Genomic DNA, 27,455 nt, shown 5'->3' with positions numbered 1-27,455 from the left:
TTTTATTAAAAAAATAACTCATTGCCTTGGTCCTTTCTGAAGAAGATCTATGTGTTTGCGGACCAGAATATTCTGCTGATGAGGAATATTTTTCTCCTGGCAGGAATCCAAGCATCAAAATGTGGGTTTTCGTAACTGTGGTGAGTAATCTGTCAGCAGGGAGACCATGACAGCCTAGAGGAGGAAGAGAAGAAAAAAAATCCAATCACATTGGAAACAGATACTCCATAAAAATAAATAAATGGAAAATATTTTCCAGCTTTGAAGCCTTGTGTTGAAAGTTATTATCCTGACAAAAAACGGTACACTTAGATTTATTTGCTAGAATTTCTTATGATGAATCAGGCAAGAGCTGAAATTCAGTTAGGATGTTCTGTATTGTAGATGATAGATTTTCTCAGTGTGGACAAAATATATTAATGGACAGCTTAGAAGCAATTCACACAAGCATTTAGATCAAATGCTGAGGCCTTTTTGGCATGTTGTGATGTATTCTCAGCTACTCCTAGGAGATGCTGTAGGTACCCAGACATAACATGGGCTGGCTTGTGGATTCCAGCACTTTCCATTAGCATCAGTGAGAGCCACACTAGAACATGGACTCTGAAATTTATCCCAGTTTAGCTATACTTTCTGTAGTGAAACATGGAAAATCCTCACTGAGGTCAAGAGTGTGCCATCCACCCCTCCTACCCTGCCTGCCCAACCTCAGGCACAGCTGTGAAATGGCAGTGATGTACTCAGCTAAATGAAGTGTGGTGTTGCAGCAGCTCTGCTGTCCCTCCCACGCCTGTGCTCACAACAAACCCCACACTCACCTGGCTTTGGCAAAGCTTTACCTGGTTCTTTACGTGGTGCTGTGATTTCACAGCAAGGTCTGACTGCACATGGTTATTTGGGCTCAGCACTGGATTTGTGAGGGTTCTCCAGGGGCTGTGGTCTTGCTGCCTGTCCTTCCTTTCCCCTCATCACTGCCAGGTGTGGAACCCCAGGGCACTGGGAATATTTCTCTCTTTGCTCTGGGGTGTCCTGGCCCTCAGGGGAACACTGACTTTGACCATCATCCATGGAGAAAGGTTCCTAGACTTCAATATAGACTAGAATCCACAAAAGTGTGAAATAGATTATAGGAATCACTTGGTGAGAAATTTAGGTTTTGGGATTTTTAGTATGTTGTGGATGGAAGCAAGATGGACGTTTTAAGGTGGAGGCAAGTTGTTCTTTACCTTCTTCTTCCTCCTGGTTTGCGTGGCACTCTGTAATTGGGTGGAAAAGTCTGCATTACAGGCTTTTTGGGATCAGTTATTGGGTTAAAACGGAAAATAATCTAGGAGTCCTTTCTTAATTGGATAGTTTAGTCTTCAAAGACCTTGTAACAAGAGATTGTTAGCTATTTTGTGCCTTCTAATGAAAAACTGCCAAACTCACAGTTGTGAGTTATTTCTCAGTCTTTTTTACTGATAAGAAACAATAAACACCTGAGTCCAAACATGAACTACTGTCTCAAGAGCCTTCAGTCCCTACCCACAGAAACAGATAGCCAGGGTCAGCCCAGGCACACAGAGGTGCCTGAATTCCAGCTGTGCAGCCCCTCAGTGCTGCCCATTCTTGGCTGCACTCAGCCCTGCTTGCATCTACAGCTGAGCAAATAATCTATTCTTCGGTTTGCTCTCTGTGCTACAAGTGGTAGAAAATACTGTATAAACATGACCCATACATTTATTATTTTCATAGGTTGATAAAATACAAAGATGACATTTTCCTTTCACCCCCCCAGCCCCCCCCAAAATGTGCATCTGGAACCCAAAGTGAAGGGCTTCTTTTCTTTTTTTAAAAAAATATATTTAAGTCAATTAGAAACACTGCAAAATTAAAACAAAAAGATCCAAGCATTATGTTGAATTTTAAGGACGAAAACTATGAATTTAGCACAAATTTGTTAGTAATTTTGACTGTGTCCAATATCTGGGGTTTTAGCAAACACAACACTAAACCCCTTATTTATTCATTAGGAGCACATCTAGACTTCATCTCAGAACTACGACAATGCCATCTCTCTTTTTCTTTTCACCTCTGAAAGTTTTCACTAGTTTTTGTCAGCTTGGTGGATCTAAAGCCAAAACTAAATAATAGGCTACTGAGATCTGGCAGTAATTTTCTGAAATTCCAGGAATGCTGAGATGGGAGTTATGGTTTATGTTAAATGCCAAGTGTCCCCTCATGGTTCCCATGATCACACAGTGTCACCCACACCATAACTTTTCAGGATCTTTCAAATCTTTTCTCGGGGAAAGTTCCCACTGGTGTCAGCAGCAGCTTTTCCTGAGAGAAGATAACTGGTTTTAAGTGTTTGGGAAACTGCAGTCTCTAAGACCAGACCTTGGGACCTCAGCATTTAACATGTCTTAACTGAGAAGTTGAGTTAACCATTAGAGTAAGTCCAGTGATTTAATTACCAAAAAAAGTGACAGTTTATATTGTAGATTTCACCTAGTGATAAAACCTAGGTCAAGCAACAGCAGAATATCACCAAAATAGATCACATTTGTGCCCAGAAGTATTTGTGCTACTAATGTTTTCTATAGTCAAAATTGTGATGTGCTGTGGGGTAAATTTGAAACATATGTTTTAACATTCACTATTTACTGTAGAACCAGGTTGAATTCAAGCCTGTTGTGTAAGACAGAAGAGAACTGACCCTAACCTCCAAATAATGTTACCTTATTTTCTTTTGTTTCTTACCATAATTGTCCATTTTCTGTTTTCAGCCTCCTGGAAAACCAATGACTGTGGAGAATAAAATACTTCATCATCAACTTCTTCAGGTTTTCTGGGTAAACAATGTAAAAAAGTCCAGTTGGCAGCAGCAGATTTTGCAGTCTGTAGATTAAAAAGCATATAAAATACAGACATATGTGAGGACATTACTAAAATCCTTAACTAGTAAAAAAGTTATCAAATTTTATATTAACTCCCACTCTGGTTACTTGGATGATGAACTCAGAAAAATTCCACAGACTTCAAAAGAATTCCTCATCTGTGAATAAGATGGGAATATCTTCATGCAAGTCTGTAAGAGTTCAATGCTGACTTCACAAAAGTCAAAAAGTCACTCCAATTTCTCTGAGTTTAGAAGTGGAGTGAAACCCCCTCAGCTGCACATGTTCTGGAGTTTGATCTCATTGGGAAGCTCTGAAAGAGTCCAAGCCATGTGGAGTGCATGACATAACTCAAACTCTGTTATCTCTGTGAGTTTTCTAAGCTGGAGGGAGGTTTGTATGTGGCTTTTCCATGGCCCCACTCAAAAACCCCTCAAACTCATGCTTGGTTGATTCTTATCAAATACAAAGTGTAAAAACATAAATAAAACCCAAAATCTCATTTTTTACCTTCATTGTAATCTGATAACCTTGAAAGGCCTTTAGTCTTTCTTTCTTCTCGTTTTCTTGTCCCATGCTTATCCATGTGTCTGTGACTAAGACATTGGCACTGTCTGCAGCTTCCAAAGGGTCTGTTGTGAGAAGTAACTTGGTACCATACTAATGTGAATAAAATAAGATCACTAAGACAAGGAACTTCATTTATAATGAAAATAAACTCTATTCAAACTATTCTACTAGGCTGTTTCTTAGGCTCCTACCTCTCTGGAGTTCTGTTCAGTTATGTTAGTTATCCTGAGGTCTGGTTCAAAGCCCTGACAAAAGAGAAAATAGATAAGACATCATGGAACATGGAACATGTGTAAGAACTTCACTAATTAATAAGAATGGTTAGAAAAATACTTATTGAACCATTGGCCATGGAAAAAGAATAACTTTCAGAACTGTAAAATGAGGAAACCATTCTGATTTTGTTGAAAGTTTATTTTGGAGATAAAGTGGCAAAAACTGCTCTAAAAACATAAGAAAAATGTATTTTGACAGTTACAGAATTAAATGCATATACAGCATTTAATTTTTTTTGTTCTAAACTGATTTTTAAAAATACTTTATATTGCATTACAATGCAACATTCTAAAATGCTGCACCACCAATTTATGTTAAATGAGATGCAAAACTTCCACCCATCTGAAACAGGCTTAAATTTTTTTTTTCTTTTTTTTTTTTAATGGGGAGAGTACATTGGATGGGTTTATAAGGCTTTATCAGATGAAAGTGTGATCCTCCATGATTTATACTCCTGTCATGTATTCCCATTTCTGATGTTGGACTCAGTAGAAACACTCCTGCTTTGCATCCAAATAACTGGATTGGGATTTTGTACCTTGGTTCTGAAAACAGGCACTCAAGGTAGATGCAGGCACCCCCAGCTGGGGCCCTTGAGCAGTGCCTGAGTGTTTCAGACAAGCCTGGGTGCAGTTTGCCTTCCTTTCTCCAGGGATTTTTGTTTTCTTACCCTGGGAGTGGCGATCCTCAGGTGCATTCCCAGCTTTGCCGCGCTCGTCATGAAGGAGTGCAGGACGTTGTTGCCATCCCCAATCCAGGCCACGGTGAGCCCCTTCAGCCCTCCATAGTGCTCCTGCCAAAGCAATCACAAGCTCTGGGGTTACTTTCCAGAGGAGCTGGGCAGGCTGATGGACAAGAGGGAATGATTAGAAGGGTCTGTGTGAAGGCAGCTGGCTGCCTTCAAGTGCTGCCTACATGGAGCACACCTGGAATTGCTGCTCCTACAGGACAGTCACAGAAGGAAAGTTCCCCTCATGTCATACAAGAAGGGCCAAGTGCTGCTGCTTCCCCTGGAGGAGGACACATTGGCACATGGGAGAAGGACATATTGGCACATGTGCCATGTGGTGAGGCTCAGGCTGAGATTCAGCAGCAGACACAAAGTGATTTTAGCATCACTGATGTACAGCTGTTCTTTGGGCCTCATAAACATCAGTGAATGTTAGAAATAATTAGAGACAGTCCTAATGCCTGGAATAGAACTCCTTCCAGCTTTCCCCCTATTGCTCTGGCTTGGTTGCCTCTGCATGCTGTTCCCTGTGGCCATGGCAGTGGACAGGTCCTGGGAGTGCATCTTCACCCCCAGTGCACAGGACAGCAAAGAGCAGCACTCTGAAAGCAGCTGTGCCACTCATGGCCTGCAGCATTTGTTCTCCATTGTTCAGCCAAAGAGTGCAGGGATTTTTTTAAAAATGTGGATTACCCAAACTTGAAACACATTACAGAGTTAACTGTGGCTTTGCCTGATGGCACTTACAGCCTGGCCATGTGCAGTTACTCTGTCCCTCCACCCCAAGCAGATAAGGGCCTAAGGAGGAACAAGAGTAACAGGGATTACATATTTCCAGAGCAGGACAATTTGAGGCTCCTTAATGAGCCTTGTTTTAAATATGCATGTTCATAGGCACTTAAGGTGATACCAAAATTTTTACAAAGACATAACCAAATTCTATAAGCCTGCTCTGTAAAACTCTGTCTCATTACTTGAAACAATTTCTGGAGAGCCTTTTATTCTTAGTTCAAATCTGGGCCATGCAAATTGCATTATAGTAGCTGGAAGCCAGACAATGTTTCAACACTTTGTGTGACATGATTCAATGCTTGTCAGAGTGGATAAGCATCCACATTGTACTAAGTGGCAACCTTGCAGTTGCAGAAAAGATGCCAACAGACTGAACAGGAAAAGGGCTGGGACCACCCCCTCCTCTCCTGGCAGCAGCTTCTCCTAAGCAAATAGTTTGTGAAGTTGTTCCAGAACAAAGTTATTAGCATTTCTTTCAGTGACCACAATTTTGAGTCAAAAATAGTAGTACTTGAAAATTGAATGACATTAAAGTGCTGTAAATACCTAAACTGGATAGAGTCCTAGACTGTTCAGGTTTAAGGGGTAAAACTATGGCATTGCAAAAATATTGCTTTTTCTGCCAAAGTTTGTTAATGGCAGGCTCATTGGCAGAGGTTGGATGCAAGGGCATTTACAGGAGAACAAACCAGGACTTTGTGGACATGGAAGTTATTTCAGTATAACCATTCTGCAGGTCTCCAAGGACCTTTCAAAGTCCTTCCACATCTCCTAGGTGCTCCTAGGAGAAGGAAAAACTGAAGCATTTATTTAAGGTGTTGTTTTCATTTAGAGCTTAGTGATAGCTGAGACCAGAACCCACAGCCAGAAGCAAGTGAGACAGTCCTGAGTTCTTTTCATCTCACTGTTTAAAAATAGACATCTCAGCCTTAATACTCCAAGCATTGACTAGAGTCACAAATACACTGCTATGTTAAACAACTTCACCTTACTGCCAGCTGCTGCTCTGCATTAAAAGAAGCACAGTGCATACTAAGTGCTTTCCTCTGTTTTCCCAAGCTGCTAGCTGTTACAGATAAAATATGGAGTACTGAACATGTCTGTATAATGATCCCTGATACGCAGTGCAAATTGCAAACCACATCTGCAGTGACTACTGTGTAGAGTGGACACAGCTGAACTGATTTTGATGAAGATATTTTGCTAATGGAAGGAGTCATAGCAAGGCAGAATCAAGCTCTGTGTGTGCCAGTGAAGCCGGTTTTGTATCCTGTGCTAGGCTTTATGCTGCCGCTGGTGCACTGCTGCTGTAATTCAAACCTTTTCATCTAAAGCCAGATCACTGTGACTGTGACTGTACTGCTTATGAGCAAACACACACCCTCAGCTTCCAGCAAAGATGAGGTGGCTCTGCTGGTCAGAACCAGAAAGCTTAGAGGCAATACAAAATCTACAGTAAATGAGACACACTTCCCCTCCTGCCCACTCCCTCTTTTATAGTGTGTGCTTACACAATCACACAGGTGAAATCCTGCTAAAAGTGTTTTGCCATGATAGTAACACTCTAAATTAAATGGGAGCCTTTACAATACCTGCTGATCACCAGAACCTCTGCAGAAATTTCCCCTTTGCATCCCTCCCCAGTTTTTACAAATTATGTTATATTGATGTAAGCTTTACTCCTTCATGGGTGTTCTGCAGTTTCACTCTATATTTGGAACATGCCTCCTAGTCAAGCCACACAAAAAATTAACATATTTAGAAAGTGTAGAGCCCTTCTCCCTTATGAAGCCTCCAACATAGTTATTGCTGCTGTAGTGCCATAAAACTTGCCTGTGTTATTCTCATGAAAAATCCCAGCTAAATAAGTATACCAATTTTACATTCAATTTTCTCACCCTCATGTTGTTTTTACAATATTTCATTCTGTTCTTATCCATGGCTGAAGTGTATCAGTGTAGACAACTCTGGGAAAAAATAAGTTTGCTCAGTGATTTGACCCTGCTGTATGTGTGGAGAAGACTGGGTTAACTAATTAGGGACATTTGTGCCTGCCTCTACCTGGACTTGCTTCCAGCGAGACTGAAACTCTGACACCATTATAGATTAATTCTGAAATGTTTGACCACAACTGTCATAACAGCCCTCAATTAAAACAAGCTTTTGAATAATGAATCAATAATCTGTCAAATTTTAAAATGGAATGCCGGGGACTAATCAAAGCTTTAGCCCTTCGGGAGTCAGTGCAATCCAGTAAATGAGAAACTGGGCAAACTTGGATCTTCTGGTTCTCAAACTGGGCTTAAGGCAGATGCTGGGCCAGTTTTCTTTCTTACTCCCACACTGGTTTTTGTCATGGTTATTAACACAGTATATTTTAGAGGATCAGGACAGATCTTAGTTGGGATTTCTAATTGTTAGAATAATAAGGATGATGATGGTGATGAATTTGAAAATTGTAATAATTTGAGGTCTTGGGATCACACAGCAAGGAGAATTTGAGAATATATTGCAGCCCCTTTCAAGCTGGGCAGCATTATTTGTTATGCTGCTTAAAAAGAAATCACCGATGTATTTTTTATGCCAACCGTTGCTTTCTGAAAAAGAAAATTCCCCCCAGACCAGTGACATAAAAAGCTAGTGGCATATGGATCCACTCTAATTACCAGTCTGGCCATCCTGCAGCCAGCTACAAGTGAGCTGATTTGGCCAGTGACATTAATATCAATTGAATCAATGTCAATACCCGGGCAGTCTCTGGAATACAAATTGTGTGCTGCTGCCCTCCAGCCACGCTGAGCGGAGCAGAAGCTCAGCCACCGCTCCTGCCCAGGACACCGAGAGGCACTGGGTGGACTCAGCTCGTGGCTGTTACAGCACAAGCAGGGGAGTTAAGGGGCTCAGTGTGTGCTCACAAACTCACAGTCTTTAAAGGCCAAATCCCCAAAAACGGGTTCTTTATGTGTTTGCAACCATTTTGAGTGGGTTATAACTCAAGCACGCTCAGCTCAACACAACCTTTAAGAAGGAAGATAGTGTATATATAGGCTAAGAAAAACATTTTTCTTGGCTTAATAGAGGGCATTAACCCTGAGCACAATATTAAAGGACAGAGCCAGCTTAGACTTCAAACACATGAGTGGATCCAGGCTGCTCAGGAAGAAGGCACTGGGCAGGAGGATGCTGAACCTGAGGAATCTCACCCCAATATCCAAAACAGGAGCACACTTCATGATCTGAAAATAATATTTCCAGGATGAGAATTTGCCCTGAATACAGAATGAGAATTGACAGCCCTGAAAATAAACCAGCTCCAGTGTTTGGGGGATGCAATGGACTGTACTAAAATAACGATACTAAAATGAACCTGTGAAAAGGGAATAGAAGCTATAAACAAGAAAACATTTTTTCAAAACAAACCGTGCAATTATGTAGTTTCAAAGGAAAGAGAAATTTCTTGAGGAGGGTTCAAGAAGGCACACAACAAAATTAATAGGATATAGAAAATGGAAGAAGAAAAATGTGCTAAGCATGAAGAGGACCAGAGTGCACATAGAGCTGCACTGGAAAACAGAGAAGAAAAAAAAGAAAAAAAAAAGTACATTTTGGGTATGTACTGACAGCAGGGAGGAACAGGTCCAGGCATGAAAATATTTATGGGCATAGGGAAGAGACATTTTATAAGGAGAAACAAGCTGAACAAAGTTTGTAGTTACATTTAAATATTAGGCTAGCAATCTGTGCCACTACTGTAGTTTGCATACATGTATAAATCAAATAAATTGCCTTTGCGTTGCACAAAAACAGTCTAAATGTTATGTATGGTCTTTCAACTCATTTAAAAAATCAGTGGTACCATTCCACATCCCTGTATTAATCTTCTTGCAGGTAGTATTTGGTTGACATCTTGCTGAAAATCCCATGAGAAACTCGATTGGGGTAAGCAGCAGCTAGACCCCGTGGTTCACACCTCTTCAAGAGTTAATCTCACTTCTGTGGCCTGGCAAAATTCATTATATGATTAAAACATTGTTTCATTACATGCCACTCGAGTCTTCTCCAACTCACTGTACAGTGCAAAGAGGAAAAAAAGGGAGCAGAGGAACAGAAAGGGAGAGTTCAGGCAGTGCCGTCACCCACAGGGAGCTCTCCCCTGCCTGCACCTCTCTCCTGGATAAGAAAGCAGGAAGGGAAAGTGAGTCAGCAACCAGCAGTGCAACATGCCCTTGGCACAGCAGGGTGGCCACCTAGCTGCCCTATAAAGATCTCCTGACAAATTTCAGGCTAAGGAACATGCTGGAAGGAGTCAGAAGAGATGGGCAGATGGAGGAAATGGTGCTCTGCTTATTGGGCTGAGTGTGAAAGTGCTGTAAATTTAAAAAAAAACCTTCCCTGTCTGTATAAAAGCTGAGCCATTCCTTGTGCTCTAAGTGCTCACTTTGTCATGACACCTCCCCATGTCAAATATGTCTTTTGTTTGAATACCAACTGCTGTGGACTTGTTTCTTCATCACCAAAGACATCCTCCTTTGTGTTTGGTGCAGCAAGAACACCCACAGTTTAGATGGGATTTCTAATTATTAGAATAAGGGAGATGATGGTGATGAATTTGAAAATTGTAATAATTTGAGGTCTTGGGATCACACAGCAAGAATTTGAGCATATATTGCAGCCCTTTCAAGCTGGGCAGCATTATTTGTTATGCTGTTTATTTGTTGGTGCTGCCCTTGGAATCCAAGCCAGGGAAGAGTGCAGCCTGTGGGCTCATATTCACCTGGCACTTCTGCCACAGCTGCCCTGTGCAAGGATGCAATGGAAGAGCAGAGGGTGATCAACAGAGCATGTTCTCATCCTGCTGCTTTCCACAGGCTTCCCCCTAAGATCAGTGCAGAAAGAGATGCATCTCCAGAAGGTGACTGGGATGCTCACTGGACTCTCTTGATTAGCTGGAGGTGGAGTAGAGGGCAGCAGCACTGTGAGCCTGGGTGCTGAAGTCAGTGGCCAAGATCAGTCCAAGTTTAGGGGCAGAGATACCCATGGCTGTGTGGGCTATGTGTCACAGATTGCTCTGAAGAATGCTACTCATAAGTGATGAAATGCTAATTAATAAGGTGTTTCCAAAACAGAACACCCCACAAAACACAACCAGAAGACTCTCCTGACCTATATTTGCATACAGTGTTTAAAACAAAACGATGACATTCTCACTACAGCTTACTGTTTTATGCAATTTGAACATTGAGGCTGGCTCAATATGATCTCACAAATCTCCCCCATCCTGAGGTCTGTAAGCATTTTAGTCTTAAGTTCACCAATATTTTTTTTTGTCTCTTCACCATGAATATAACATTTTACAAAAAATACTTAAAATAAAGAAGTGATTTCCACCAAACATGAGTCTTCCAGTATTTAACGTTTAAAGTATGAATAATTTAATATTACTCTTACTAGATCTTTCCCACAAACTGAATGTCCCATAGCAAAGTCCCCAACAACTGAGAAACATAGCTGAATAAATCAGAAAATTATTCTGCCCTACCATTTTCAAGCAGTGTGGTTTTTATTCATTCAGAAAGTAAACAAGGTCAGAGGAGTTCATCATAGTTCTCAACCAGCCCTGCAGTATAATAATATTTTTTATAAGCCAGATCCTCAACCGATTGTAAAACCACGTAGTCCTTCTGTTCACAGATAAACATCTGGTATTCTGTGTGTAAAATGTTATCCCGTTGTCAGATCCACTGTTACATTAGATAAAAAATAAAAAAATACAATCTCTTATAACTGTTCTTTGATGTGAGCAAAGTTTAAACTGGTTGAAGTGCCTGAACACTAAGTGTTGGTACTGGTAACATTAACTGGCTTTTCAAAACAAATTTGTTCAACCAATTTCCTAATACATAAATAGTGATTCTTTTTAAGCTCTCCATAGATTAGAGTCCTTAGACTCTAGAGACAAGAGCAAACTACTGAGTGTTTTCAAGCCAATGGAAAAACTTTTGCCAGCTTTGCCTGAGACAGATTCTCATGTTTGTCTTAATATGTACAGCCCTCTGTACATTTTTTGAATTGCAGACTAATTCCAATGAAATACTTAATTTTGTGCTTAACTTCAGTCCCACTACAGCTGATACGACTATGTAATTGTTTTAAATTAAACAGGTCCTTAATTATATTGCTGGATGAAGATCTCTTTAAACAACAAGTGCCATGTAATTACTACTTTGAAAAACCTAGGGATAAATTGTTTTGAAGATTACTTCCGCAAATACTTACTAAGAATTATCAAAAAAAAAAAAAATTGTTTATATTTTTACCTGAAGAGTTAGGTAATCAGCTAAAATCTGAAGAGGATGGTATAAATCAGACAATCCATTGATTATTGGGATCGTGGCTTCTTTTGCCATTAGGTCCAGATCATTATGGTTATAAACTCGAGCCAAGATTGCATTTGTCATGCTGGACAGCACCCTAGAGATGGCAGAAAATACTCAAGTCAAATATAATAAATATACCCCTATTGCACTCTTCACCATGCAACACATAAATATTAATGAGAAATGGTAATGAATCCATATTTTTCAGCTATCTGAATAATTTATCATGCCTGCAAAACATACTCAAATGTAGTCATTTAACAAGCTGCTAATAAGTAAGAAGTTTCACTTCCTAACACTACTATAGTAAGTAAATGAAAACTGCTGCTCTATTTTATATTCTTTTCTCTTTAGCATTTCATTGTAGATGGAACATTGATACATGTTAAGCTCTCTGAACTAAGATAAGAGATTGTATGATACTGTAACAGTTGAAGAATTTGTTAATCTCAGAAAAGATAAGGTATATTATTTTTTTCAGTCTTTTAGCAAAGAACAAATGTAGCATTGACTGAATAATATAGACTCTGTATGGTAGCCTGACTCTGTGAGGGTCAGCAATAGAGATCTGTCTTCGATTACCACAATTGTTTACTGATCTTAATAAACACAGAAACAGAACAGGCTGGGATTGTTGGTCTGCTTTCTCCTACCTACACACCTGTGTATCACAGGGTATCAGCATTCAAGTAATGCCCAAATTTAAAACTCAGAATAAGGGAAGGGGTTGCAGAAGTCCCTGTACCACTGTGGCATTAACTTCATTTGCTGAAGTGTGAAAGACACAGAGATTAGCATAGTATACTCTGAATTTTTTAGATAAATTAAATATGGATTAGAGCTCTTAATTTCTCTGCATTTCTGTGTTTTAATCAGGCCCTGAAGCCTGACTTTGAAGTAGCATTTTGTGTGTTTTCATGTTATCTGAAATAGGACCTTAAAACAAAACAAGGGAGGACTGAATTAGAAATATGGGGAAAAAAAATCCTTGCAGTAACTGCCTTCCTGATTAACCATGACAAATTCTTGCATCTCCTCTTGTGGAAATAAGGCTGTTAGTACCATCATCAGCAAGGTCTCCTGAAAAAGTCAGTTATAAGTATTTCTACTGACACCAGACATTCCTCACACAAGCAAAGCTCTTATAAAACGTTACAAGATTGCCTGTAGAGCTCTCTCTGAAGAAAAGACTGTCAATAGAAGCTGCAAATGAAAAGGAGGAACTGAACAAGGTATTTACTGATTACAGAGTACTGGAACAGTTACTACTGGTGCCATTATTTCTTCTTAGCTCACCAGTTTCTTTCTCAGGGGGAAACCTGTTTTGTTCTGAACTGATCATCAGGGATGTGACGCATGGTTCCTTTTTTTAGCCATCTCACTGGTGGACACCCTGAACAAGACACAGCCAGTCCCCATCAGTCAAAGGGCAATCACATTGGGAAATTGCTTATTTTCCTTACATCTTTTTTTTTTTTTTCCCCTTTTAAGATGTCAGCTCAGCTGATTTATATTTGACATAGCTAATCAAGAAATTAAAGAAGATGGTTCCTTCATAGGGTATGCCATCAGGGAAAATTCAGTCATAATCACCAACTAGTGAAAACTGCTGGATTTTCATCTTTAGTCTGTTGGAAGTAGATCTCAGATTTATTAGACACCTACCAGCAGGACATCAGACAGTCCTTCTGCCAGCATTTCTAGATGTCATGTCTTACAGTAGGAAAATCAGCTGTGAACTGGCTTTATTCTTTGTGAAACCAAAATAAAACTAAACTTGGGGGGAAAAAAACACAAATAACCCTCACCTGAAGGTCTATGATTACAGGGGAATGATTAAGTCTCCAGCAATTTAACCAGTTTAAAGAAAACCCTGTAAGGCTGGAATTGCATACGAAAAAAAAGAAGTCCTGAATATAAAGGAGTCTTATCAAAAGTGAAGTTTTGGAAGCTGAGGGCTGTAAGCACAAGTTCATGAGGTGACTACATTTAATGTTCTTATTTTATCAAGGAATAGGTTTTTCTCTCTTTTCACTCCTTTTCAAAATCATGAGATTATGGACTTCAAAATCCCAGAGCCTGGAAATATATTATATTGAAACACTGAGTACATCAAAATACTGTATATATCTCTTTTCAAAGTAATTTTTATTTCTACAGAGAAAACCTGAAATTCTTTTCCTCAACTGTATCCTCTGAGGAATCCAAAATGAAACACAGAGTATGCCTTTGTGGTATGGCAGACTTTTGAATTTGAAAATGGGGCATTTGCATATGTTTTGTATAGAGTACCGCTATGCAAGGTAGTTTTGCTTTTGTTTTGACAGTTTATATCCATTCAAAAGCTTTAAACTTCTGTCAAAACCACTTCACTTTTACTCATAGTCTCACAGGGACAGACAGTGGATGTGTTCTCAGCAAAATAAACCCATTCCCCATAAATGCAGAGATTAATGCCCTAATAATTCCAGTGGACTGGTTAAATCACCCTGTGAGCTCTTCAGGGCTGCCACTGAACCTGATGGCCACGGAGCTTTAGTGATGCTCAGTGGAACTGCTCTGCAGTGGGAAATACAGACACAATACTTATATTTCATTTCAGGTAATAGATCAGACATGTTAAACAGCACTGAAAGGCTCAGAGCTCCTTAATGGGTGGTAACTTTTTGCCACAGTGTCAGCATAAATGTAAATGTCTTGTGAAGCATGGAGGAACTGATTTATGAGCAGGTAATAAGTCACTAAAAATATGTTCACAGCAGCAATGCTTTCAACCCTTACCTGCAGCAGTTCTAATAAAAACTGTGACTTTTATGGATCTGTGCCCCTTTCACTTTAAGTCTCAATCTCAAGTACTTCAAAGGCCTTCAGAGCCCCAGACACATGCCTGTAAATATTTGAAATACCCTCTGGGTCTACTACAGGCATTCTTTTTCTGTTCTTACATTTTCTGAATGAGGTTGGGATGTCATCTTCTGTTCACAAGAAGCACCAAGGAATCAACACTCCAGTTGTTTTTTTGGGTAAACTACTCATCCTTGATTATGCAGTTAGTAGTATTTCTGCATTTCTGCTAATGACAGCAGCAGTGGAGCAGAGTACTGGGACTGTAAGAATTTGGGAAAACCCGCTGTCCACTGTAGCAGGTGAGAGCTGTGACTGAGCAGAGGAGCAAAATCTCCAGGTAAGAGACATAAATAGGGACTTGTCCTGGAAGAGCAAGCAGTGACAGAGAAAAGGGGGCTGAAGGTTTGTTTGGGGAGTGGATATTGTAGGAACTTTATCCGCAGAATGGGAATGCCTGCAGAATGGCTGGAAAATTTACTTGCTTCTATTTATTGCCTTGTTTCTTGTAGTTTATTGTCTGCTTTTTTCCTTTTTTGCTTGTGCAAACAAAGGCCATTCAGGACACTGTAAACAAAATATCTAATTTCCCTTTACTGCACATTTGGGAAAAAGAAGAAATGAAAATTAAGCTCTGGTTTTGTGTCAGATTTGCTGTAGGGTTGGCATCTGAATGGCAGAGAGGCTCCAGTGACAGTCCTGCATGGCTGGTGGGGCAATGCTTGCAGAGGTTATTACAGGGAAGTGCTTTGGAAGGGCCCTGACTTCATCCTTCCCCTTCCTGAAAGTTTGGCTGCTGGGGTTTACAGCCAGCTTTGCTGTAGTGCAGATGAGGGATGCCAGGTGATCAGAGGGAGGGAGCACCTCACCTACAAGGAAAGGCTGAGAGACCTGGCATTATTCAGCCTGGAAAAGAGAAGGCTCCAGACTGACCTAATTCAGCCTTCCAGTACCTGAACAGAGCCCACACAAAAGATGAGGGCTTCGAGCTGACAGAGTAGGTTTAGATGATATTAGGAAAAAATTCTTTACTGTGGGGATGGTGAGGCACTGGCAGAGGTTGCCCAGAGAAGTTGTGGATGCCCATCCCTGGCTGTGCTCAAGGCTAGGCTGGATGGTGTGGCATTCACATTCCCTGAACATGATTCCTTCTCCCAGGGTTTTCTCCTGGGAAGCTGAAAGGCAGCGAGAGGCCTCAGAGAAAAGGAAAACTATTCTTATCTCATTTGCTTCTCCTGTGTTGTGCTCCTGTGGAATGTGTTTGGAGATTGTTTACCCAAGGTGATTGCCTGACTGGACTCTGCTGTGAGTGGTTTTGACTCATTGCCCAGTCAGTGCCAAGCTGTGTCGGGACTCTGGAAAGAGTCATGAGTTTTCAATATTATCTTTTTAGCATTTAGTAAGTATTCTTTCTGTATTCTTTAGTATAGTATAGTATTCTTTAATATAATATAGTATAATAAAGTAATAAATTAGCCTTCTGATAAGATGGAGTCAACCTCATCATTCCTTCCTTCATGGCCCTGCATTTACAATAGGATGGGACTCTGAACAGCCTGGTCTAGTGAAAAGTGTCCTTGCCCATGACAGGAGGGTTGGAACAAGATGATATTTAAAGTCTCTTTGAACTTCTTGAAAATATTCTATGAAATAGAAATCTTGAAATAGAAATCTATGAAATAGAAATTCTTGAAAATATTCTCTTCTTGAAAATATTCTATGATTCTGTTGTTGCAGCTCACTTTGATTCTGGCAGATTTATGTATCTAGCAGAGAGTAAGAGTTAAGTACTTCCAGGCCTCAAGGGACTGTGATTTTTACTTTCTACTAGCAACACCATATGTCTTCCATTTCAGTGGTAAAAAAACAAGGAAGGAAAATTTAAAATGTTCAAATGTTTGATCTTTTTTCTTTAATTTTTGTTGGATTTCATCAGAGAGCACATCAGCACAGTTCTCAGTCTCTCCCACTGACTGAGAACTGTGGTATTCAGCAAAGGCAATGGAACTCATCTGCCTGGTTGCACATTTGAATTGAGCCTGATGACCTTGACACTGCATGTCTTTCACCAGAACCAAAAGGACCATCAGACACTGCTAACCTTCCAACAGCTGGGCCTGGCTGACTCAACCCCAGGCTGCAAAAGGGCTGCCTAGAAAGCAGGATAATGCTAAGGCTGGATGAAGCTTTAGTAGCTGGAATGCTATGGAAAACAGCAGGAGCACCTGCAAAACATGACCTCATGTTCTGCCAGCTTTCTTCGACAACAGAGGCAGTCCACTGCAGAAGAGCTCTGAGCTCAGGTCCTCCCTGCCCCAGCCAGGGAGACAGGCTGCTACCCACCCCTGCCTGTGAGGCTGGGCATGACTGACATCTTCCAGGACACAGTGAGAGAAGGGAGCCATAGCCCAGCCTCCTCAGCAGTCCTGGAAGCTGGGAAGGAGGGTGCAGCAAATCTGAAACTGGCTACAGAGTGTGGGTCCAGTTTCATGCTGCTGAAATGGGGGATCAGAAAGGCCCTCGGTGCCACCCAGTCACTGCAGGGATGCTGCTACAGCAGGCCAAGGCCCACCAGCAGCTGGCCTAACTAACAGAAATTGTGTCTTTGCTTCTTGATTTTGCTCCAAGGGCAGCAGAATCAGAAGGTTTGAGTCTTGTTAGAATATATGTGCTGTCATCAGTTGAATTACATGACTACTGAGGTTCATAAAATTGTTCCATTTGTAAATGTAACTCTAATTAACATTCTATATGCCAAAATAATTCTGTGTGGGAAGTGTAGGATAGCTTGAGAGAATGGAATAAAGGTTTACTGAGCTAAAGATTCTGTGAGTTGATCTGTAAATATTTAAGAAATTTGGACTACCTTCTGACATTTTCCAGAAAGAAAATATCAGATTCCAAAATTCTGTAAGACAGGTGTCAGCCCAATCAACAACCAAACGCAGTGATCAATCAAGTGACATTTTACCAACCTTGCTGTATCTGTGAGACTCTCATTAGTGCCCAGATGTATATCTTGTGTTGTAAGGAAGGAAGCATGTCCTCCAAGGAGACAAAATCCTACAGTCAGGAAAAATTAAAAAAAAAAAAAAAAGATAAATTAAACACCAGCACCTCATATTTACAGCCAAGATTCAAAATCTTCTTTGTAAATACATTTACAAAAATAAAAGTAGAACTAATCAGGCTATCAAAATGTTAAAATGATTAGCATTTGACACATAAAATTTCAAATAAATGTGCTTTGGAATAAACCCACTAAAATGTATTTGTTATTGAAATCCTTAGCCATGAGTTCTGATCTGTGATCACAGGAACAGTGATTCAAGCTCCAGGGCTACACATTACCACAAGCATCACTGTTGCTCCCTGTTAAGAGCCAGGTAATGCATTCATCATGCTGCATTTCTGCTTCATGGCACTTTGCACCCTGGAAGGACGATCCGAGTCACCTGGTGCACTTCCACATCCTTACAAGGATCAACACTGTTTTTCATGTAAAGTCACTCAGACAGAAAACTCTCCTCACACACTGTAACAAACCTGAATTTGGTCACAAATGATCAAGTGCCTTAAAAATTATAATGCGAGAGAAAGACGAGAAAAGGTCTCAGGCCCTGCCAGCATCCCTCTACCTTGCAATAATTAGGAATTTGCATAGAGGTCCAAAGAACTGGATGGATTAGGTATGAAGAGTAAAATCCATTCCTGAGCAGAAAACCGTGGAAAAACTTGAGCATCATTTAAGAATAGAAAACATTTTAGGGAACTTCAAAGGTGTCTGAACAGTGTTTTGGATGAAGACAAATTGCAGTTAAAGGCAACTCTCAGGCTCTCTGCTGCTTTATTTTAATTGCACCACCATAGAAAGTTATCACAAGCAACCATCTGACACAGACAGGGAAGAAATGATCTTTTCACCAACATCTGAGTCTCTGTGTATTTGCCTGGTTTAAGTCCGAGGCCTCTTTCTTCTGAATCTGAGTGTGAAGTCCCTCATGGCCACACATTGAGAGGACGGGGCTTGATGGGGCTGTTTTATGAACTGTCACTCCCTTTCAGTACAGAAATTTTCTGCAGGCAGATCCTGCCCTGTCACTAGCATTTCTGATGGAGGAAATTTCCAAAGAGTCTTAGTATGGACAAACCAGCCTTGTTGACACAACACTGTGGGGGCGTGAGTCTTTTATTGTGACAGAAATCTACTAAGAAGCCCATCTTTATATTGCCAGGAAGAGAAAGGCTGCACACAGCACAGAAGTGTAGAGAGCTTCACTTTGTTTACCAAACTGTGATATCGTGGAGATGTTGATGAATTTCATGCTGTTAGGAAAAAAAATTAATTTTAAAATAGAGGAAAAAAAAAGAGTGGAAAAGAAAGAAAAAACTAGAAGAAAAGGTCAAAAGCTGCTGAAGCTGGCTGTATCCATTAGATGGCACTGCTGACAGATTCAGCACTGCAGCTTCAGCACAGTGGTTTTACAGGTCTGCCATGGATTAAAAACTTCGTCCCACAGCTACTCTTTAAAAGAGGATTAATCTAGGACTGAACACTGAAACCTTTCACAGATAAAACCAACAGGTACAGGCAGCAGGCGTGGGCCCCACAACTGGGCTCCTTACACAGAGCAACACTTATTAACTTCCATCTGCTGGCAGCAGGGTTGAGGTCAGGTTTTCTGGTTTGCATCAATTCAGCCAGCCTCTGGGGTTTAAAATACAATAGATAAAAACAATATTGGCAAATCATTCTTTTTGGACTGCCTCAATTTCCTTAAATGTCAAATTAAAAGTAATGATGCTCCAGGTCCCACCTGAAGGGCAAATTTCTGCTCCCCTAGCCAGTGTACACTCGTTTTATTGAATGGGCCCTTTTAAATTGCTTGTTGTTTTCATTAAGGATTGCTCCAAATCTTAACAATATTACAAGAGCAAACTTTTAAGGATGAAGCACCACTTATTGTACTATTACTTTTTTCACCTCCCCTCTGCAACTCAGACACAAACACTGCATTTAAAGGACAGTGTATGCAAACTACACATCACAGCCTGTTTATTCAGTGCCAATTTTCAAGTCAAGACCACAAGGATAAACTGTTGTTGGCAGTAACTTTTCCTTCCCAAATTCTTCCGGATTTTTTTGGAGTCATATACAATTACGTTATTTATTCCTGTAAGTTCCACACAATACAGCAGCTCTGCATTTTAGGATTCTAAATGCATGTATATTTTGGTAGATGATTCACAGTCCTGGCAGGCTCCAATGGACATGTTCTGTTTTCTAGAAATGATGTCCAGGTAAAACAATGGGAATCTGAACATTTATTCAGAATTGCCAGATGTCAGGCAGCCCAGTCAGAGCTGCCACCTGGAGTCTGTGTACATAGCAGAGCCCTGATGTGTTGAGCTCTCTGCTCATGAACTGGCCATCTGTGTAGGGCCTGGGAACATATTTCCATACAAAACTTTCCATCTGGAAATACAGGAGCTCTGTGCTCTAGCTTTGTATATAGTTACGGAGACAGAATCTTTTTCAGATGCAGACTACCAGTAGAAAGCAAAAAAAAAGATGACTTTTGAACGTATGCAGGCACCAATTCAGCAAATAAACATTGGAGTGCTCTGTGAAACTGGGAGATCTAATCCTTTGGTGTCACAACCTGGTCATATCCAAGGTCACATGCTAAATATTTATATGAATTGTGATATCTTCAATAAACTACTACATGTTCATACTGCAAATCCAGAATAGATTACCTCATGTACACACTTCTCGCTACTGTTAGTTTTCAAAATACACAGTTTCATGCTTCAGGCTGTGGCATATTATTGACCCCATTTATGCAGACTCTTTCAGACAGGACATGACTGAAAGCTTCATGCCAGGCTGTCCCTGCTGCGTGGGGTAAGGGGGCCAAAATGAATCCTGCACTTCACAGGTTGGCTACACAGTTCTGGAGCTGTCACCAGGAGACACATATAGATAGTCACCTTCTCAGACTCAAAGGAAGGATCTTTTTCAAGACATATGGATTTGCATTTATTAATTTCCTCATTGCCTGCCTGGACTTACAAAATAGAAAGTATTTTTCCATTTAGACATAAAGAACTCTCCTAGGCAGCAATGGCAGAACATTCTTAAAGCAGAAGCTAAAAACTGATAAGCAGTTTTTAAAAGTTCTTTTCAAGCTACCCTTTTAAGTGAAGGGTAAGCTAAGAGTGCATTTGGGCCCTCTGTAATGAGGCCAAGCTAAATAATACTTAGCCACTCAAAAAGAAAACAGACTCTGTACCATCTAATACCATCTCCACTACTCATATGCTACGATGCAATTATTTCTGTGACTCTGTGTAGCAGTCTTCAGGCATGGGCATCATGTTCCTCTCACCCCACTCTGTAAGAGGAGTGAGTTGGGAGTAATTTCACTAAAGCCAGTGGCACTGAACCCCCATAAGGCTGTTAATATTTTGTATATTCCAGTGCACAACAAGAGAAGGTAGGCTGAGCTTTCCTACCTGCACTGTTTCCTCTCTATTTCTGCCCTCTGAAATATTGTCTGCATTCAGTGTTTGTGAAATGGTTGAATTTATTTATGACTTATTCACTAAAACATAACCGCAGCTGTATATTTTAAGAGCAACAGTGACAATCAGATTATTTTACACCAAAGCTATAACAAAAACATTCAACTTGTGCCATGCCTGAGGATGTTTATTTTACCAGTAATACATGACCATGTGAATAGATCGTTTTCAAAAAGTACACAAAATTTTATGCAGAATGGGTATGGGATTCTGACTGTGAAGAGCTGACATTTTCCAGTGTAATAGCAGATATGTCACATTTTCCAATAAAATAGCCAGTGATAGAAATAAATCTCCTAGGCTTACAGAACTGGATTTACTTTGCCACTACTCTATGGAAGTTACTTCTAGTTCTGCATTAAACTTTTCACTACTTAGAAATGGTAAAATTATATAGGTTTCAGAAGTATATTAGGACAAGATTAAAGAGGCAATGAATTATACCCCAAGGAGAGGTATATTATTCAGTACAATTGCAATGTCATTAGGATAAAACAGTTCAGAGAAACACGATATTGGAAAACGTTAAATATCAACTGATCTATTGCAATTCATCATAAATTAATGTTTTGATCATTTTCAATTGATCTGGACAATTGGGAGAAATGCGAAAAGGTTACCCCCAAGTTCAAGAAGGGCAAGAAGGAGGACCCAGAGAAGACAGGCTAAGCTGCCTCACCTCAGTCCACGGGAAAGTGATGAAGCAGCTAATCCTGAAAACCATTTCTAGGCAGATTAAGGATAAGAAAACTGTCAGAAATAGTCAGCATGGTTTCACCAAGAGGAAGTCATGCTTGACCAGCTTGATCAACCTCTGTGATTTATGACTGGTCTGGTAGATGAGGGGAGGGCAGTGGGTTTTGTCTGCCTGGACTTCATTGTGTCCATTGACAGTGTCTCCCATGAGATCCTCCTAGCCAAGCTGAGGATGCCTGGCTGGATGAGCAGAGCGTGGGATGAGTTCAGAACTGTCCAAATGGCCAGGCCTGAGAGTGGTGGCCACCAGCAAAAAGTCCAGTTGGGGGCCAGTGACCAGCAGTCCCCTCAGGGTTCATTTGTGTCCAGTCCTGTTTAACACCTGTGTTAAGGGTCTCGACTGAGTGTGGTTTCAGCAATTCTGCTGTTGACACAAAACTGGGAGGAGTGGCTGGTACATCATAGGGTCATGCTGCTGTCCAGAGGGATCTTGGCAGGCTGGAAAAATGGTCTGACAGGAGCCCCATGAAGTTCAGCAAGGAGAGATGCAAAGTCCTGCACCTGAGGGAGAACAGCCCCTGCACCTGGAGGTGATGGGGGCCTCCCAGCTGGGGAGCAGCTTGGCAGAAAATGTCCTGGGGGTCCTGGTGGACAGCAAATTGAACATGATCCAGCAGTGTGTGTACCTTTCCAGCAATGCTGGTGAGTGGTGCCCTGGACTGCATCAGACAAATACTGTCAGGAGGTGGAGGGAGGTGATCTTTCCTCTTTATACAGCACTGGTGACCTTGAGAGTCCAGATTTGGGGTACTCAGTATGAGAATCATGAACATACGGGATACAGTTGGGATGTCCATGCTAACAAAGGCTCACAAAGATGGCTGAGGGACTGAAGCATATTTCATATGAGAAGAAAAGCTGAGAGGGCTGGGACAGCACACCTAGAGAAGAGAAGGCTCAGGGGAAATATTACTAATGTACACCTGAAGGGAGGAGGTAAAGAAGACAGAGCAGGTGTTTTTCAATAGTGCAATGGGCACAGTCTCAGAAGACCCCTCTGAACTGTCAATTCTATTTACTGAAAAGCTGATTGAGCAATGGCATATATTGCCACAGAAGATTGTGGCATCTTCATCCTTGGAGATATTCAAAAGGCTTCTGCAATGGTCCTGGACAGCTGGCTCTAGAAGACCCTGCTTGATCAGGAGACTGGACCAGATGACCTTCAGAGATTACTTCCAACTTCAACCACTCTGTTTATTTCTTTTTCAATAATGTCATTCTTTATAGGCATAGGGACAATAGGAATTCTGAAAACTCTTCCATGGTGTTAATATATCCCAACAAACTCCTAGACACTGCACAGGGAAGATTTTATAATCAGTGCTTTCCAAGTCTCTGCTCTGTAATGAAATGCACTGATTTATTTGTTCCTGAGAGTTGCAAAATTTGTTTAGCTTAATCTCATCCCCAGGACCTTGCCCTACAAGTGACCTCTCTCAAGTTATTGAAGGGGCAGCTCTTGGGAAGAGCTATTTGAGATGACTCAGGAACTTTATAAATAAACACTTCAATCCACTGCAATTGTCCACTTTTACTAGACATTAGAAAATTGGTATTAAATTATCTTGTTTAGCTGAAAGGAACACATGTGGCTCCACATTTGTTTTGAGTTAGAAATTCCAAGGACAGAATCATTTATGTTAAAAAAGCAGCTGAAATGTATAGAGTTTTTGTGGAAAGAAAAATCTTAAGTCTGCCTTTGAAGCAAAGTCTTAGGCTTAACAGACTTAAGACCAATTAACAGAAGTTGTGAAGTTAATGCACAGAAGCTAAACTGCATTAAACTCTCTTGTGGAAGCTCTCATTCAGAAATAAATTTGTTTTATTTCACTGGAGCTTAATTCTCCCTTGGATGAATTTATGTGCATTAACTCCCATCCTTAAGTTAATTCATTTGAACTTCCCTGAGCTTCCTCCTTCCATAAGCCTTCAAAAGCCAAGGACTAAGCAGTGTTTCCCTCAGAATACAGAAGAATGAAGGATAAACAGATCCAGAGAATTCATTACCTGGCCATATACCAGGATGGCAGGAAACAAGAAATTGGACTGAAAACTCAGGAATTAAAAGGTGGGTGGTCTTCACAGACAGGGAATGCACATTATTAAGTCCTCATTATCAGGAGAAAACAGAAAGAAACAACAAGTCTGCTTAAAGAGCAGGATCAGCAGAAAATGGCTGTGCCAGAGAATACAAAGGCAAATTCAGAAATGCTTGAAGTTAATGCATCTGCTTCTTCCTTCCATTATTTTTACCTTCTCTCTTACAACTTGTAAAGAAGTGTGAATACTCAACAGGTTTCCTATTCCTTCACTAGAGAGAAGTGAGGGATGCTGGGTCAACTTAAATGAAAGAAGAGCAAGTTCGTCCCTGATGCATCACCAGTTCAGAGTTATTTCTTGCTATGAATGATTGATGAGTTATTTATTTCAGCAGTGCCATTGAATTCAGAACAACTACCACGTAAATAAAGGTACCATAGGTACATGTTTCAGTGTTTGCAGGACTGTAACCTAAAAGAAAAATGTTCCAGTGCATGATAAGATTAGGCTAATATCCTTGAGTCTCCATCAAGTTATCTTCCCCTGTAGGTAATCATGTTAATTTTTCCCCCTGAATTTATATCAAGGCATTACTGTGATTCCCAGAATATGATTAGGCTAATATCCTTGAGTCTCCATCAAGTTATCTTCCCCGTAGGTAATCATGTTAATTTTTCCCCTGAATTTATATCAAGACATTACTGTGATTCCCAGCCTAAGCACATACTTTGAAATGTAACAATGGTAATGCATATTACATTAGAAAAATATTTATTAGAGCTTGTACAAAATTCAATTTGTGATGCTTACTGAAGTAGATGTTAGGAAATGTACATCTTGCCAGTACAGCTGGGAGCTTACAATAGAAATACTTACTTCTGCCTGTTACTTTATTTCTGATCTACCATGTTTTGCAAGATTTGGACAAAATTTCAGTGACCAAAGCCATGTGCTTGTGAAATTAATATGCAAGGTGAAACACAAACAGCCACCATTCTTTTCTTATTTTTGCTTTCAAAGTTTAGGTTTCTCCTGAGTACAAATGCTAAATGCAAAATTATGCAGTGTTTTTCAGTACATATTCAAATATACAGTTTCATATAAAGTCTTACTGTGTCATTGCTCAGACCTACCTGTTTCTGCAGATAATCTTGTTCTTGTGCTTCTCTTCTCAAAAATCATGGCCAAAGATTTGCCTTGCATCAATGGCAAATACTGAAACATGAAAAATGAAGTTATTTCAATTTTATAATCATTATACTCTTTAAAGTATGAAATACTTCTTGCACATTTTAATTCATCATTAGAAAAGTTGCAAAAGTGGGGTTTCTTACCTGTGCTTTTGTTCTCCTGCTCCTCAATGAATTTATTAGCTGTGGAAAGGTTGAAGACAAAGAAGTAATTCTAGGCCCAAAAGGAACTGCATTTTGGCACTCAATTTGAGCCAGCATTAAGGAGAACTCAGATACTAATTTAATCCCATGCAGAGAAGTGTCTTCTGTTTCCTACATTTAGTGCTGCATGTACACCATGTGTGGATGGATGGGGTTAGCTGACAACAGGGAGCTAGCTGCACAAACCTGTTTAACCTTTCCCCTCACAAAGTCCTCTGAAGTGTTTAAAGAATATCTCTGGACACTTTGCAGGAAGGCTCTTTGATTTGCATGTTTTAAGAGCTCAGGAGATTTTATTTAGGACAAGACAGCTGAAAGGCTTTTTCACAGTACCCTTCAGAACAGTATTTATTTCAACATCTGAGGGACCTAAATGACAGTTAAATCATTTTACCTCTCCTTCATGCTTTATCCTTTGTTTCAAATCTGATGCCATCCACAGCAAATACTTCAGCTCATCAGCTGTGTAGTTCTGTAGAGTAAGAAGGTCCCGACCTCTCAGATCAACATTCATTTGAGCTGGTGTCCCATACCTGTGTCAATAGAGCAAAAAAATGTATATTTTTTGCCATTCAGTGCTAAATTATATATGTGCAAAAGCCACTGGTCAAGCACCTGAAATCTCTCCCACTCCCTTCACGTGACCCAGCTGGATCATCCTGATAGATCTGTGTTAATTAGTTTAAATAACTCCTGTCACACAGGTACCACATGCCACTGTGCACTATATCCATGGCCACTGTAACAATGTTTCAAATCGTATTATAAAATATACTTTAGATGTAATTTCTTCTGTCTTCTGAGATGCATACGGCAACGGCATGCTGCCTGTCAAATAAAGGCATTCAGAACCTGGAAAAATGACTTATGTGTAGAACCCAGAGCTGCCCTTTCTGGGAACAGAACAACAGAAATGGATCTTGGTGCTGTTTCTCCCTTCTTTTTGCTGTGTGCATGAGTAGACACTTGCCACATTTCAACCCCACTCTCACAAAAGGTGGCATTTCTATAAATGCGCATGTAATCTCTTCATTACACCGGAGAAAAGAGTAAAAAAAGCCCAGAAAACAGACTTATTGTACCACACAAGAGGCATTCTGGACATGTGGTGTTTATTCAGTGTATTCTGGCCTCCATCCAGATTTAGGATTTCAGAATCACATGAAATTGAATGTTGATAATCACTCACAGAAGTTACATGATCAAATTTCCTCTAGATTAATTGAGGCATCTTAATGAAAATATTGTCCAAGCCCAGGTTTCACAGACTAAAGGTTAACAGGGAAGTGTGGCAGATCAGGCCTTTTTCTGGCTCTGTGCTTACAGCCCTCCTTAGCACTACACAGCCCACACTGTGCTCTTGCTAAGGTTTTGAAGGGTATGACTTCTAAAAACTATAAACTGCTAAACATGTAGTTTATTTAAAATCAACATTTTTTGACTGATCTAATGAAGTGGAGACCCAAGCAGTGCAAAGAAGTGGACTGAGTGCAGCTAATACTTTTCTATTTCCAATTGTATTTGTGTTTTATATTTGCCTTTAGCTCACCATTGCTCAGATGAAGCAACTGCTAATTGCCAAGCCCTGAAGTCCACAGCTAGGAAAATATGCCCAGATATAGCCCCATGACGCTTTGGACACAATCCCACATGGCAGCCTGGGCCCCAGAGTGCAGAGCCCTGGCTTTGGGTGGGCTAAACAGGGCACAAATCATTGGCCAGATGGACAGAGCCAGGAACTCGTGGGCAGGGGCTCTGTGTGCAGCTGCAGGCCAGGGATGAGGGCTGTGCCTCAGGGCTCTTGTTTCACTTGTGTTTAAGCCATTTCAGAGCTTTCCAAATTCTTTATTTCTGTCCCATTCCCTTTCAGTAGGTTCTGCTTTGCTTTTCAGAGTGGCACCTTCCCAGCTTAGTGCTCTTTGTGTCCTCCTTTCTCTTCTGCCTTTCTTTGCCTGCTCTGTTTCTTTCCTAGTGTCCATCTGTACCTGTGGCAGCTCAGCCAAAGAGTCTCACCACATAATTTTTCCCAGTCCATGTGCTAAAACAGCCCTGGATTAAGTCATGAAGGCTGGCAGTGAAATGTCATTGTAAGACCTTGGGTTTCAGCCCTTTCAGAGTTTTGCCTTAGAGGGCAGGAACACCTTTTCCTTGCTGGAAACTGGAATTCCACACCATTGCAGTGTGTGCCATGGATCACAGAGGGGAA

General features: G+C 40.6%; 1 protein-coding gene across 1 annotated transcript; it reads right to left on the bottom strand.

Moving 5' to 3' along the window:
• Nucleotides 1–26,072, bottom strand: OTC (ornithine transcarbamylase). Its single transcript, XM_041399700.1, is given in 10 exon segments — nt 1–174; nt 2,743–2,880; nt 3,390–3,539; nt 3,641–3,694; nt 4,396–4,518; nt 11,565–11,718; nt 17,444–17,531; nt 24,989–25,070; nt 25,644–25,827; nt 26,062–26,072. Coding segments are annotated over 10 exon segments (1,044 nt in total). The 3' UTR covers nt 1–114.
• Nucleotides 26,073–27,455: the final 1,383 nt, after the last annotated feature.

This window comes from Onychostruthus taczanowskii, unplaced genomic scaffold (assembly GCF_017590055.1).
Source record: "Onychostruthus taczanowskii isolate IOZ18803 unplaced genomic scaffold, ASM1759005v1 scaffold17, whole genome shotgun sequence".
In the NCBI taxonomy this organism is placed as follows: domain Eukaryota; kingdom Metazoa; phylum Chordata; class Aves; order Passeriformes; family Passeridae; genus Onychostruthus; species Onychostruthus taczanowskii.
Note: the sequence above shows the minus strand (reverse complement) of the source record. Positions and strands in the feature narration are given on the sequence as shown.